Here is a 16,245-nt window from a genome sequence, read left to right as displayed (position 1 = left end):
CATCAAAACCCCTTGATCACCTCTTTAAGAGCATCTCCCGGCTACATTGACCACTCTCGAAGAGGTTTTGCGAACCGTATTAAGAGTAGCAATAAAACTGTTTTAAAACTGTGTTTAAAAATTGTCCACCCTCGATGATGACCATGTGTTTTGTTTGACAGATCATCATCATTATTTTTTCAATCCTGATTGAATCCAAAGGTGCAGGAAAGTTCCTTCATTGTCATGAAAAGTTCAGGAGGAAAATCATTGCAAGTGAAAAGCGATAATTTCAAAGTAATATTTTAGAAGTTACTGTGACTTATGCGCATTCGATTTTACCGTGAAGATTAGGATTGTAGCCGCAAAAAATTAATGCGCATCGAAAATGGTCAATATTATCATCACCAAATATATTTTTTCCTTTCATGTTCTCTAATTCTCCAATATAGCGACATCCATAATTGGAAAAAGTCGAACGTAAGCAAGATGGCCATAACTTTTGCCTAGCTACCAACAGATGTCGTTCCTAATCAAATGGAATGCCATCTTTTGAGATTTCTGGTTCTGCTTTAAAACGGTAATAATGAAGAGTTTTGTTTACTCTTGAATTTTGGTTTTATTAATAACTTCAAGAATGCTATAAAAGCTTTCATCAATGGTTTTGATAAAAGTAGTCATAAAATTGTGAGTTTTGGCTATTGCTATAAAAAAACCGTAATAAAAATCAAACAAAACCAATCAGCAATGGAATTGTTACTTGGGTTGGTATCAAGAATGACTCCATCGTACTATACCTGCTGAATCACATTGATTTTAGAATCCAAAAAAGACGCAAAGATCAAACGCCATTACGGTTTCGCCTTTCCGTGAAAAGCACAATAGATATTTTACTCCGATTTACCGAAAGGTCGAAAACACCGACTAACAACGTTAGGTAGTGAAGACCATAAGCAGGAAATTCGATGTTATTGAGTTGCCTCATTAGTGTATCTGCTACGAGATTCAACGAAACTGGTGATAAGACTTCCTTTTGGGGGCATCCACAAACACTCAATTTCCTAATCGCTGCTTGACGCAATGTCGAGAAGAGATGTCGGTTTTTTGAGCATTTGGTAAATCTAATTGGAAATCATTGGAGATATACCATGATCCCGTGTGGCTCCCAATATGGCATCGAAAGGCACGTTATCAAAAGCACCCTCGATATCTAAGATAATACCCAAGTAAGATTGTTTTTGAGTGGATACTTTCTCCATATCGTGAACAACTTTGTATGAAAGAGTCACAGTGGAATAACCAGACTGGAGGCACGTTGGCCAGATGAACATCGCGGATGTGATGATCGACAATGCGTTCTAAGAATTTCATAAGAAACGAGGTCAAACTGATTAATCTGAAGCTCTTTGCTTCTTCGTGCGACGTACGGCCCACTTTCGGAATAAACTTTACAGTAACATCCCACCAAGATTTGGGAATATGCTCTGTAGCAAAATATCAAACAAGTAGTTTATTCAAAACGCCGAAATAATCAAATCCTTTCTGAAGCGAAATAGGGTGACAATGGGTATTATCGGCAGGTTTGTTCTCTTCGTCATGGGGGGTTTTTGTCAGCCAAATTGCCTGAAACTTTGCCATATAATTCAGCTTAGTTGGGAAGGATTTGAGACCAACTCTGAGTTCAATAGGTTTCAAAAAACCCCCAAAGACGAAGAGAACAAAACGGCCGAGAATAGGCAATTTCCCCTAGAATAAATCCAATCTGCCCCAGGGGATTTGGAAGGAGCAATCGATCCTATAGTTACAATATTCCGCGCCGAAACTAGAATCATAAACTGCAAGAGAAGACCTCAGGTTCATCCACACAACTAGTGATATCCACACAACTGATTCCTCCCTGGAGTCCTTGCCATCATGTACTTTGTCTTCGACACATTAATGACTACCTGATTCGCCTGACTTCAATCTTTAGTCGGATGTACGTTTCCGCCATCGTCTCAAATTTACGAGCTATTACATCAATATCATCATCGAAACCAAGCAGCTGAACGGACTTCGTGAAAATCGTCCCACTCGTGTTTATCCCCGCTATTCTTATTACACCTTCTAACGCAATGTTGAACAGCAAGCACGAAAGACCATCACCTTGCCTCACGACCATCGATCCATCGTCGTCTTGATTAATCGTATCAGTTTATCCGGGAATCCGTATTCGTGCATGATCTGCCATAGCTGTTCTCGATCCATTGTACGCCGATTTGAAATCGATGAACAAGTGATGTGTGGGCACGTTGTATTCGTGACATTTCTGCAACACCTGGCTGATGGCGAACATCTGGTCCGGTGTAGCGCGTTCACCCATGAATCCAGCCTGATATTGCCCCACGAACTCTCTTGCAATCGGTGATAGACGGCGGCATAAAATTTGAGAGAATACCTTGTAGACAGCGTTTAGTAGTGTGATCGCGCGATAGTTTCCGCAATCCAACATATCGCCCTTTTTGTAGATGGGACACACGATACCTTCCATCCACTTCTCCGGTAATACTTCTTCCTCCCAGATCTTGGTAATGGCCCAGTGTAGTGCTCTCACCAGTGCTTCTCCACCGTGTTTTAGTAACTCGCTTGGTAGTTGATCTGCTCTAGCGGCTTTGTTGTTTTCAACCGGTTAACCTCCTCTTCAATCTCTTGGAGGTTAGGGGCTGGAAATCTTTCGTCCTTCGCACGTACTCCTAGATCTGTACCCGCGCCACCTTCGATACTTGCAACGTCACCATTGAGGTGCTCATCGCAATGCTGCCGCCACCTCTCGACCACCTCACGCTCGCTCGTGAGAATATTCCCGTGATTATCTCGGCACATGTCGGCTTGTGGCACAAAGCCTCTGCGCGTGCGGTTCAGCTTCTCGTAGCACTTTCGTGTGCCCTTAGCGCGGTACAGGTTTTCCATCGCTTCGCGATCTCGTTCTTCCTGCTGGCGCTTCTTCATCCGCAAGACTGAGTTCTGCCTGTGCGGATGACCTTTTGAAGTACAGTATGCGATTATTTATTTGAAAGCATCCGCAGGGGATGGTTTATCATGCGGCAAATAAACCAAACATTAAACGTATTTCCTGTTGAGGCTTCCAACGGATACATCAATTGTGACAGCACATACATCTCTGCTGGTTGATTCAGTGACGAGTGTAGCAACGATTGCGTTGTTGATAAGCACACAGGCTTGAGGCATGACACGCAAATTTGCCATTTTATTTTGACTGAAAGTAGCAAACACCGGGTCCACAAGGTTTCCTAGATATGAATTCCCCTTACGAAAGTAAGGTTCTAAGGCCACTTGGGCTGTACCATTTTGCATAAGTCTGCAAAGATTGATCGTTGCTGTTATTTTATGCTGAAGATTGATTTGAGCTATATCACAACACAACAAAGAACATCAGCAATAAAACCAGCTCGGTATCGATTGGAAAACGTCAAAGGCGAGGATACACAGAATACGCTGTGTAAATTACATAATACTAAACCATATAGGTGACAATTTATACTAATTATTAACATCTTCATAATTTCGCCCTTGTTAAGCCTCAAGCATGAAACTAAAGAAGGGCAGCGGATTACGAAAAACGAATAACGATTTAATCTGACTTTCGGATATTCGGATTGATTGCTGAAGAATTGGATATTCGGAAGGCCATAAAAATGAGATCCCCAAATTAAGTTTACGTCATGGTTCACATAGTTCATGGACAGTGCCTTACAGAGGGATTCACATGCCTGGCACTGTCCGAACACTTTTTCACATTATTGTTGCCTTACCATGCCCAGAACGAAAATATTTGTAGATTAACATTTCAAAAGGGCCTATCTGATTTTTGTAAACATACATGTTTCTGTCTCTGTAGGGCCCATCTGCATCCACCCACGCACATCAACACCCTGACCAGATAGCTTGAAGGACACTCTTTCTGATAAGGGTGTCGATGTGCATGGGTGGATGCAGATGGGCCCTACAGAGACAAAAACATGTTTGTTTACGCAAATCAGATGTGCCCTTTTCAAATGTTCGTCTAGATTTATCACAAAATTCAGCATATTTGTTGTTCCGCGTCAAAATGTGAGCTCAGTTCATCAAAGCAAACCATAGTTACTACAGCATCTCAAAATTGGTATTTTTGTATGAAAATGTTTGTCCGATCAATTTGATGGCACAAATCCCAAATGGAGGAGAACGTGCCTCTAGAGTCGACCTACTGACCGATCAATTATGCACCCAGTAAAGTAACTAAAAATTTTACCTCAATAAAGTTTCCAGTGTATGGAAATTGGCAATAACCAAATTACATTTTCCAACCAAGAAAATTCCTTGAACATCGATGATTTTTTTTACCAAAATTCCAGCACATTTGCAACACTGTGCATTGTTTCCTTCCTTCGCCGAGGAGGAACATTATGATCCACTCGTGAAGAGCGATGATGCAGCCAGCCAGCATAGGATATTCAAAGTGGTTGGTGGGGTGCTATAACAATCAAAGCAAAGCATGGCTGCAAAGTGCAGCGAGCAAGCGAGGCGAGTACCCAACAACAACGTGAGCTTGCAACATTCCTCCTTATTGTGTGGCAAGCGGAAATGATGCGCTCGAAAATTTGTTTGTCCAATCTCGTTCCTCAACAACTCCGTACACCAGACGTCCCATCCAAGCATCAGTTTTTGTTAATTTGAATCCTGCGCTTGCCGATGGATTCATTCAGGTTGGAAACGAAGAACCATGGTTCTTTCTCTCACGATGATGACGACCATCAGGACGTCGTTGATGATTGGTGATGATGATCGTGGTGATGGCGTGGGTCTATTAGGGCGTCGAGAAAAAAAAGCTGAACCCTTGGGCTCGTCAGTCCGAAATGAGTGCAATTAGTTCGGTTTTGTATAATTAGATATCCAAAAACCACAAAACAGGCAGAATCTGGCTGGCAGACAGCGCAAAAACCATGCTGTCGGCTGGTGGCGGCGGCAGCTATTATCCTGGTTTGGCTTCCTGAGGGGGATGAGAGGATGAGAGGAGTTTCTTCCATTGTGGTTCTCTGGGTTGGATAATCTGCATCTGATCCCTTTGATGTGGCGATTCACTGGTGTCTGCTCCACTTTGTGTGCTAATTGCAGGTGGAAGGGGTGTTTGTAGGAATGAAACCTGTTGTTTGAAGCTTGAAATTATTACTGAGTCAAAAAAAAAAAAAAAAATGTGCGGTTTGGTTTCATTGTACGGTCACTCTCTCGCGTGTTAATTGAGCATGCTGTCCTCAGGACCGGTTGGTCCGGTGATTATCATTGCAAGCACGCTTCCACCCATCTGTCCATCCATCCGCCCTTCGTTTACAATTTTCATCTTCGGAAAGTGAAAAGTACTCTTTTGCTTACGTTATCCAATCAAGCGGGGTTCACCACCCGTTGACCATTCAGCGAAAGGTATTGATGTTAGCGCAAACTGGTGAAATTTATATTGATTGAATCGGTTGAATGCACCTACACATTGTAGAACAGTGACTCTCTCTTAACAACACGTGAATTTAGTACTGGCTACCCAAGCAAAAGTTCTGAAAAAAGTTGTCATTTAAACTTATCACTGTTTTTCAAAATCACAAATTCCTGAATTAGTGAAGATCGTCTTCAAATCTTTCCAGAAGTTCCTTCGGAAAATCTAGAGGATTGTCTGTGAATCCCTTCGGAATTTCTATAAGAAGTTCTATCAGAAGTCATGAGTTTCTTCTGAAATTCCTCCAGAAATATCTTCACGGGTTCCTCTAGGAGTTTTTATTATTCTAGAATACTCTTAATGATTATCTTGCAAATTACTTAATGATTATCTTGTAGGATTTGATAAAGAATTTTCATTGGTATACCTAAATGAGTTGCTTGGATTCCTTCTTGGATTTCTTAATGAGTTTTTCTGGTATAAGGTCTTTTCTTGTGATCCATCTTAAAACTTTTCTGGGATTTCATTAGAAGAATCTTCTGGAATTCTTCAAAGAATTCCTTCTTTCAGCATACTTCCAGGATATCGTTTTGGGATCCATCCAGGAACTTTATCACGTGCTCCTTTCAGGACTCCTCCAGGAGTTCCTTATGGGATTCCTACAGGAGATTATTCTAGGAATCCAGCAGGATTTATTTTTATTTCCGAGGAAGTTTCTTCTGGAATTCATCCATGACTTCTTGGAGTCCTCATGAAGGTTATTCTTCATTTCTTTCGCAGTCACCTTTGGAACTTCTCTGGGATTGCCTTCTGGGTATATTATAAGAGTTTTATTCTGGGAATCTTCTAGTAGTTCTTTCTGGATGCTCTCCTGAGTTTCTTCTTAAATCTTCCAGATGTTCAAGAGAGCTCTTCCTTGTGAGAATCTAGCGGGAGTTCCTTTGGACATCTTTAACTAGTTCTTTCTATCTTGTGCCGACTTTTCGAACCCTCTAAGCAGAATACCCTCTTCGAATGAGTGTAGTCAGTTTTGTACCTTTTAACCCTAAAAAAGATAAATAAAAGAAAATCGGGTTAAGTACGGTTCCTTTGAATTCCACTAAGAATTTGCATCCTTTGACAGATACGTATTTCGACCTCAACTGTAAGGTCGTCTTCAGTGTCTTGTACTTGACTCGACTGAAGAGATCCATCGCATTCTACACGTCTCATACATCATAGGTAAAAATAATAGGTAGCTTAATCTAGGTAGTTTTTTTTTTTTTTTTTTTTTTTTTTTTTTTTTTTTTTTTTTCCCGAGCATGCAAAAATTTATATCTATATTAACCTCCACCATAGAATAGGTATAATTTCCCTCTACCACCGAATAGGTACATTTCCCTCCAGCACAGGATAGGTAAACAAAGTTCATGTATCACAGGTACATTATGAGACGCACGCCATACGAGAGTGCTTAGGGGGTAATAATTTGAAAAGCCACGAACTTCCATTGCCTTGATCCTTATTCAACAGCGTGTTAGGTACCTGTTTGTATATCTCTAGACTCTCAGCAACGTCCAATTTCCAAGGTGAAGTTACATTTCGCAAAATTTGAATATCTTCTGTAGTTACAGGGTGGCCCTCCTCAAAGACATGTTCAGCAACTTTCGACCTGAAATCGTATTCCAAACCTCTATTCACTGTCCTCTGCGCCTTTCCCACCTCCGCCATATGTTCCCTGAATCTAACCTCCAAAGACCGTTTTGTTTGACCAACGTAGACCTTATCACAATGGGAGCAACTGATTTTGTAAACGCCAGCCTTGTTTAGGGTGTTGACCGGATCCTTCGTAGAGCCTAATGAAGTCTTCAACTGATTGCTTCTGCTAGAAAATACTAAATCGATCCCGAAATTTCTGAACCTAGAACGTAAATTATTAGTGATGTGTTGATCGAAGGGGACTGATACTCGCTTCAAAGATTCTGAAATAGGGGTAAGAGTTGTTAGGGATCCTCGATATCGCAACCTCTCCTTTTTGTCAATGATGGCCTGAATTGTCCTCTCCTTATATCCGTTGATTTTCGCTGTTTCGAATATGTGAGTGAGTTCCTTATTCTTTCCGTCATCGCTTAGAGGTAGAGTCTGCATTCGGTGAACCATGTGGTGAAAAGCTGCCATCTTATGTTGGAAGGAGTGATTCGACGAATAGGGGATGACACGCATGGTATTGGTAGGTTTCCTGTAAATCTCGAATTCGAACGACGAACTGTCTTCCCTCTTAACTAATAGATCCAAAAATGGAAGTTTTCCCTCCTTTTCTTCCTCGTGAGTGAACCTGATATCCTTATGTACATTGTTGATGACCTCTAGAACCTTAGATAAAGCTTCCCGTTTGATCACACTGAAAATATCGTCGACATACCTCCACCATTTCTCCGGAAGTAAACCTTGCTCCTTAAGCTTGGTTTCTAAATTTGTCATGAAAAGCTCGCATAAAAATGGGGATAGGGGATTTCCCATGGGGGCACCTTTGGTCTGCTTGTAGAACTGTCCACGGAATTGGAAGTAATTCTCATCCATGCACAGTCTGGCCAAACGTAAATAAGTCCTAACTTTTCCTTTCCAAGCTGCGTCAGACTTTTGGGGTAGTAACCAATCCTCGAGAAGATTAAGAGCATCCTTTACAGGGACACTTGGGAATAGTGCTGCGACGTCGAAAGAAACCATAATCTCGTCCTCCTTGATGGTTCCTGATTCCAACAACTTTTGGGTGAATTCCTGAGTGTTTTTGACCGAACTGGTGGGGAAGGGTTTTGGCATACTTTGGAACTCTTGAACTAACCATTTAGCCAATTTGTGGGTAGGGGATCCTTCAGCTGAAATAATCTCTCGCATCTCTTGACCGGGTTTGTGAATTTTAGGAAGACCTTTGATCCGCGGAAGAATGGGATTTGCTTCCTTCAAACGAGCCTCTCCGATGATGGGTTTACAGTCTTTCAGAGTCTTGTCTGTCAGCCTTATTAGTCCGGGTAGTGGATCTACTCGTAGATGTCTGTATGGTCCTTCGTTTATCTTCTTCTCCATCTGTTCGTCGTAGTCCTTCTTGTCCATAATAACAACCGCGTTACCTTTGTCTGCCTTCATGTAGTATACTGGTTTCTTTTTAAGTTCCGTTACAATCCTTGTCTCATCTGAATTTACCTTACTGCGCTGTCCTGTTTTGATGGCGTCTGCTACGATGTCCCTGGCTGTATTTTGGTCTTTGATGTTAACGTTCTGTGTGATCGCTGTTTCCATGTCCACGATGATCTGTTCCACGTCTGGCTTCGAAGTAACCGCATATCCTAACCCCTTATTGAGGTGTGTCAATTGTTCCTCTGTGAACTGTTGCGTCGAACGGTTTACAACGAATCCTTCAATGGGTTGAACCATCGGAATTGGAGTGTGGGTGTCCTTTGCCGCTCTGGTCTCGTTTCGTAGATTCGTCAGCTTCTTTTTGTGTAGTCGTCTCTTCCTGTCTGCTTCACATTCCTCTGCTCGCTTTACCTTGGTGAGGAACAATGGGAAACCTTCCGGATATTCGTTGGCCAACTTTAAGTGCAGGGAATAGCACTTAAGTGTCAGCTTGTCCAACTTGGTGTAGTGGCGTTTGATGGTGTCTGCGATGTACTCTGCTTCGGCCTTCCTGGTGACGCTGGGTGGGATGTGCTTCTTGACCTTAATCCTATGACTAACGGGTGTTAGTTTCTCCTTTTGACATTTCTTCAGAAATGCCACGTCCTTCTGAATGCTGATGATGGATCTCTTCAAATCGATGAAATAACTCCGTCCGCTTGGTAGCCATGATGATGATGATTAACCTGGGCTTGTTAGGGGAATATCTGTAAATAAAAGAAAATCGGGTTAAGTACGGTTCCTTTGAATTCCACTAAGAATTTGCATCCTTTGACAGATACGTATTTCGACCTCAACTGTAAGGTCGTCTTCAGTGTCTTGTACTTGACTCGACTGAAGAGATCCATCGCATTCTACACGTCTCATACATCATAGGTAAAAATAATAGGTAGCTTAATCTAGGTAGTTTTTTTTTTTTTTTTTTTTTTTTTTTTTTTTTTTTTTTTTTTTTTTCCCGAGCATGCAAAAATTTATATCTATATTAACCTCCACCATAGAATAGGTATAATTTCCCTCTACCACCGAATAGGTACATTTCCCTCCAGCACAGGATAGGTAAACAAAGTTCATGTATCACAGGTACATTATGAGACGCACGCCATACGAGAGTGCTTAGGGGGTAATAATTTGAAAAGCCACGAACTTCCATTGCCTTGATCCTTATTCAACAGCGTGTTAGGTACCTGTTTGTATATCTCTAGACTCTCAGCAACGTCCAATTTCCAAGGTGAAGTTACATTTCGCAAAATTTGAATATCTTCTGTAGTTACAGGGTGGCCCTCCTCAAAGACATGTTCAGCAACTTTCGACCTGAAATCGTATTCCAAACCTCTATTCACTGTCCTCTGCGCCTTTCCCACCTCCGCCATATGTTCCCTGAATCTAACCTCCAAAGACCGTTTTGTTTGACCAACGTAGACCTTATCACAATGGGAGCAACTGATTTTGTAAACGCCAGCCTTGTTTAGGGTGTTGACCGGATCCTTCGTAGAGCCTAATGAAGTCTTCAACTGATTGCTTCTGCTAGAAAATACTAAATCGATCCCGAAATTTCTGAACCTAGAACGTAAATTATTAGTGATGTGTTGATCGAAGGGGACTGATACTCGCTTCAAAGATTCTGAAATAGGGGTAAGAGTTGTTAGGGATCCTCGATATCGCAACCTCTCCTTTTTGTCAATGATGGCCTGAATTGTCCTCTCCTTATATCCGTTGATTTTCGCTGTTTCGAATATGTGAGTGAGTTCCTTATTCTTTCCGTCATCGCTTAGAGGTAGAGTCTGCATTCGGTGAACCATGTGGTGAAAAGCTGCCATCTTATGTTGGAAGGAGTGATTCGACGAATAGGGGATGACACGCATGGTATTGGTAGGTTTCCTGTAAATCTCGAATTCGAACGACGAACTGTCTTCCCTCTTAACTAATAGATCCAAAAATGGAAGTTTTCCCTCCTTTTCTTCCTCGTGAGTGAACCTGATATCCTTATGTACATTGTTGATGACCTCTAGAACCTTAGATAAAGCTTCCCGTTTGATCACACTGAAAATATCGTCGACATACCTCCACCATTTCTCCGGAAGTAAACCTTGCTCCTTAAGCTTGGTTTCTAAATTTGCCATGAAAAGCTCGCATAAAAATGGGGATAGGGGATTTCCCATGGGGGCACCTTTGGTCTGCTTGTAGAACTGTCCACGGAATTGGAAGTAATTCTCATCCATGCACAGTCTGGCCAAACGTAAATAAGTCCTAACTTTTCCTTTCCAAGCTGCGTCAGACTTTTGGGGTAGTAACCAATCCTCGAGAAGATTAAGAGCATCCTTTACAGGGACACTTGGGAATAGTGCTGCGACGTCGAAAGAAACCATAATCTCGTCCTCCTTGATGGTTCCTGATTCCAACAACTTTTGGGTGAATTCCTGAGTGTTTTTGACCGAACTGGTGGGGAAGGGTTTTGGCATACTTTGGAACTCTTGAACTAACCATTTAGCCAATTTGTGGGTAGGGGATCCTTCAGCTGAAATAATCTCTCGCATCTCTTGACCGGGTTTGTGAATTTTAGGAAGACCTTTGATCCGCGGAAGAATGGGATTTGCTTCCTTCAAACGAGCCTCTCCGATGATGGGTTTACAGTCTTTCAGAGTCTTGTCTGTCAGCCTTATTAGTCCGGGTAGTGGATCTACTCGTAGATGTCTGTATGGTCCTTCGTTTATCTTCTTCTCCATCTGTTCGTCGTAGTCCTTCTTGTCCATAATAACAACCGCGTTACCTTTGTCTGCCTTCATGTAGTATACTGGTTTCTTTTTAAGTTCCGTTACAATCCTTGTCTCATCTGAATTTACCTTACTGCGCTGTCCTGTTTTGATGGCGTCTGCTACGATGTCCCTGGCTGTATTTTGGTCTTTGATGTTAACGTTCTGTGTGATCGCTGTTTCCATGTCCACGATGATCTGTTCCACGTCTGGCTTCGAAGTAACCGCATATCCTAACCCCTTATTGAGGTGTGTCAATTGTTCCTCTGTGAACTGTTGCGTCGAACGGTTTACAACGAATCCTTCAATGGGTTGAACCATCGGAATTGGAGTGTGGGTGTCCTTTGCCGCTCTGGTCTCGTTTCGTAGATTCGTCAGCTTCTTTTTGTGTAGTCGTCTCTTCCTGTCTGCTTCACATTCCTCTGCTCGCTTTACCTTGGTGAGGAACAATGGGAAACCTTCCGGATATTCGTTGGCCAACTTTAAGTGCAGGGAATAGCACTTAAGTGTCAGCTTGTCCAACTTGGTGTAGTGGCGTTTGATGGTGTCTGCGATGTACTCTGCTTCGGCCTTCCTGGTGACGCTGGGTGGGATGTGCTTCTTGACCTTAATCCTATGACTAACGGGTGTTAGTTTCTCCTTTTGACATTTCTTCAGAAATGCCACGTCCTTCTGAATGCTGATGATGGATCTCTTCAAATCGATGAAATAACTCCGTCCGCTTGGTAGCCATGATGATGATGATTAACCTGGGCTTGTTAGGGGAATATCTGTAAATAAAAGAAAATCGGGTTAAGTACGGTTCCTTTGAATTCCACTAAGAATTTGCATCCTTTGACAGATACGTATTTCGACCTCAACTGTAAGGTCGTCTTCAGTGTCTTGTACTTGACTCGACTGAAGAGATCCATCGCATTCTACACGTCTCATACATCATAGGTAAAAATAATAGGTAGCTTAATCTAGGTAGTTTTTTTTTTTTTTTTTTTTTTTTTTTTTTTCCCGAGCATGCAAAAATTTATATCTATATTAACCTCCACCATAGAATAGGTATAATTTCCCTCTACCACCGAATAGGTACATTTCCCTCCAGCACAGGATAGGTAAACAAAGTTCATGTATCACAGGTACATTATGAGACGCACGCCATACGAGAGTGCTTAGGGGGTAATAATTTGAAAAGCCACGAACTTCCATTGCCTTGATCCTTATTCAACAGCGTGTTAGGTACCTGTTTGTATATCTCTAGACTCTCAGCAACGTCCAATTTCCAAGGCGAAGTTACATTTCGCAAAATTTGAATATCTTCTGTAGTTACAGGGTGGCCCTCCTCAAAGACATGTTCAGCAACTTTCGACCTGAAATCGTATTCCAAACCTCTATTCACTGTCCTCTGCGCCTTTCCCACCTCCGTGCTATTCCCTGCGACACTTAAGTGCTATTCCCTGCACTTAAAGTTGGCCAACGAATATCCGGAAGGTTTCCCATTGTTCCTCACCAAGGTAAAGCGAGCAGAGGAATGTGAAGCAGACAGGAAGAGACGACTACACAAAAAGAAGCTGACGAATCTACGAAACGAGACCAGAGCGGCAAAGGACACCCACACTCCAATTCCGATGGTTCAACCCATTGAAGGATTCGTTGTAAACCGTTCGACGCAACAGTTCACAGAGGAACAATTGACACACCTCAATAAGGGGTTAGGATATGCGGTTACTTCGAAGCCAGACGTGGAACAGATCATCGTGGACATGGAAACAGCGATCACACAGAACGTTAACATCAAAGACCAAAATACAGCCAGGGACATCGTAGCAGACGCCATCAAAACAGGACAGCGCAGTAAGGTAAATTCAGATGAGACAAGGATTGTAACGGAACTTAAAAAGAAACCAGTATACTACATGAAGGCAGACAAAGGTAACGCGGTTGTTATTATGGACAAGAAGGACTACGACGAACAGATGGAGAAGAAGATAAACGAAGGACCATACAGACATCTACGAGTAGATCCACTACCCGGACTAATAAGGCTGACAGACAAGACTCTGAAAGACTGTAAACCCATCATCGGAGAGGCTCGTTTGAAGGAAGCAAATCCCATTCTTCCGCGGATCAAAGGTCTTCCTAAAATTCACAAACCCGGTCAAGAGATGCGAGAGATTATTTCAGCTGAAGGATCCCCTACCCACAAATTGGCTAAATGGTTAGTTCAAGAGTTCCAAAGTATGCCAAAACCCTTCCCCACCAGTTCGGTCAAAAACACTCAGGAATTCACCCAAAAGTTGTTGGAATCAGGAACCATCAAGGAGGACGAGATTATGGTTTCTTTCGACGTCGCAGCACTATTCCCAAGTGTCCCTGTAAAGGATGCTCTTAATCTTCTCGAGGATTGGTTACTACCCCAAAAGTCTGACGCAGCTTGGAAAGGAAAAGTTAGGACTTATTTACGTTTGGCCAGACTGTGCATGGATGAGAATTACTTCCAATTCCGTGGACAGTTCTACAAGCAGACCAAAGGTGCCCCCATGGGAAATCCCCTATCCCCATTTTTATGCGAGCTTTTCATGGCAAATTTAGAAACCAAGCTTAAGGAGCAAGGTTTACTTCCGGAGAAATGGTGGAGGTATGTCGACGATATTTTCAGTGTGATCAAACGGGAAGCTTTATCTAAGGTTCTAGAGGTCATCAACAATGTACATAAGGATATCAGGTTCACTCACGAGGAAGAAAAGGAGGGAAAACTTCCATTTTTGGATCTATTAGTTAAGAGGGAAGACAGTTCGTCGTTCGAATTCGAGATTTACAGGAAACCTACCAATACCATGCGTGTCATCCCCTATTCGTCGAATCACTCCTTCCAACATAAGATGGCAGCTTTTCACCACATGGTTCACCGAATGCAGACTCTACCTCTAAGCGATGACGGAAAGAATAAGGAACTCACTCACATATTCGAAACAGCGAAAATCAACGGATATAAGGAGAGGACAATTCAGGCCATCATTGACAAAAAGGAGAGGTTGCGATATCGAGGATCCCTAACAACTCTTACCCCTATTTCAGAATCTTTGAAGCGAGTATCAGTCCCCTTCGATCAACACATCACTAATAATTTACGTTCTAGGTTCAGAAATTTCGGGATCGATTTAGTATTTTCTAGCAGAAGCAATCAGTTGAAGACTTCATTAGGCTCTACGAAGGATCCGGTCAACACCCTAAACAAGGCTGGCGTTTACAAAATCAGTTGCTCCCATTGTGATAAGGTCTACGTTGGTCAAACAAAACGGTCTTTGGAGGTTAGATTCAGGGAACATATGGCGGAGGTGGGAAAGGCGCAGAGGACAGTGAATAGAGGTTTGGAATACGATTTCAGGTCGAAAGTTGCTGAACATGTCTTTGAGGAGGGCCACCCTGTAACTACAGAAGATATTCAAATTTTGCGAAATGTAACTTCACCTTGGAAATTGGACGTTGCTGAGAGTCTAGAGATATACAAACAGGTACCTAACACGCTGTTGAATAAGGATCAAGGCAATGGAAGTTCGTGGCTTTTCAAATTATTACCCCCTAAGCACTCTCGTATGGCGTGCGTCTCATAATGTACCTGTGATACATGAACTTTGTTTACCTATCCTGTGCTGGAGGGAAATGTACCTATTCGGTGGTAGAGGGAAATTATACCTATTCTATGGTGGAGGTTAATATAGATATAAATTTTTGCATGCTCGGGAAAAAAAAAAAAAAAAAAAAAAAAAAAAAAAAAAAAAAAAAAAAAAAAAAAAAAAAAAAAAACTACCTAGATTAAGCTACCTATTATTTTTACCTATGATGTATGAGACGTGTAGAATGCGATGGATCTCTTCAGTCGAGTCAAGTACAAGACACTGAAGACGACCTTACAGTTGAGGTCGAAATACGTATCTGTCAAAGGATGCAAATTCTTAGTGGAATTCAAAGGAACCGTACTTAACCCGATTTTCTTTTATTTACAGATATTCCCCTAACAAGCCCAGGTTAATCATCAACTAAAAAAGATACCTTCATGGCCTCAGTTTCGTCACCTCGCTGAGTGTGTTCCATCAAAGACGAACTCTGAAAGGCGCCTGGGGTCCAGTGGACCCCAGGTATCCCTTTTAGGGTTAATTCTGCTCTATTTTGCTTATCCTTTGACAGATACGCGTATTTCGATTACCAGTTGTGATCTTCCTTACTCCTGAGTAACTGACACTGAGGAAGATTGCAAGTAATAGTCGAAATGTGTGTATCTGTCAAAGGATAAACAAAAGAGGGCGGAATTGATCTAATCTAATCTAATCTAACACATACGCAGCCAGTACAAGAAAGCATCCTGGAAAATAATCGGGTTAGATTACGCCCAATTATTTTTCTTGTCAATATTGATGCTTGCAGCATATCAAAGATATGACACAAGCGTCAAAGCGGCCAGGCCTACTGCGTAGCGTTTACCGCAGAGACGATTCTTTGAAATGATTTGACTTCCATAAACTTCCGTTTAACATCGATTCACTTCTTGAATCTACAGGGGAGGAAGGATGCGTGGACATACCGTACCAAACGCTCCGAGATTTGTGAAAAATATAGTTGAATAATGTAAATTGTAATAAAATAAGAAGCATGAAACATTCTCACCAAGTTTATCGATGTATATCCACGTCACGGTCTATTTTTGTTGCTCCAACGACGTCCAACGGCTTGATGTTGATTGTTTGATGACTGCTCCAGATTTGTATAATCACAATTATTCTTGCCTATCCAGTGGCAGTTTCGCATCAACTACCGAAATTGCTTCGGACAAGGGAGGCCAGTTTCTGCACGACCCCGGTGACAGAGCATGTACGATTTTTTTTCCAAACCGAACACCACCTCCTGTGGGGG

The 16,245-nt window shown here is 42.1% G+C and overlaps 3 protein-coding genes across 7 annotated transcripts in view; 1 reads left to right on the top strand and 2 right to left on the bottom strand.

Annotated features, from left to right (window-relative positions):
* LOC109398247 (protein phosphatase 1L) overlaps positions 1-16,245 on the top strand; it is a 325,961-nt gene that overhangs the window by 36,477 nt on the left and 273,239 nt on the right. The window lies entirely within an intron of this gene.
* LOC109419769 (dedicator of cytokinesis protein 9) overlaps positions 1-16,245 on the bottom strand; it is a 306,880-nt gene that overhangs the window by 249,407 nt on the left and 41,228 nt on the right. The gene's annotated exons all lie outside the window — the stretch shown is intronic.
* Positions 5,238-12,347, bottom strand: LOC134287682 (uncharacterized). Its single transcript, XM_062850125.1, has 2 exons — positions 11,782-12,347; positions 5,238-9,303 (listed from the first exon to the last, which is right to left on the bottom strand). Exon 2 carries the CDS (start codon positions 8,852-8,854, stop codon positions 6,869-6,871), a length of 1,986 nt encoding a protein of 661 aa, XP_062706109.1. The 5' UTR covers positions 8,855-9,303; positions 11,782-12,347; the 3' UTR covers positions 5,238-6,868.

Source organism: Aedes albopictus, chromosome 2 (assembly GCF_035046485.1).
Source record: "Aedes albopictus strain Foshan chromosome 2, AalbF5, whole genome shotgun sequence".
NCBI lineage: Eukaryota > Metazoa > Arthropoda > Insecta > Diptera > Culicidae > Aedes > Aedes albopictus.
This window is presented reverse-complemented; position numbering and strand designations above follow the sequence as displayed.

What these genes read in the sequence shown, in the direction of transcription:
- LOC134287682 (XM_062850125.1), bottom strand. Translation starts at nt 8,854, where the DNA reads ATGGTTCAACCCATTGAAGGATTCGTTGTAAACCGTTCGACGCAACAG.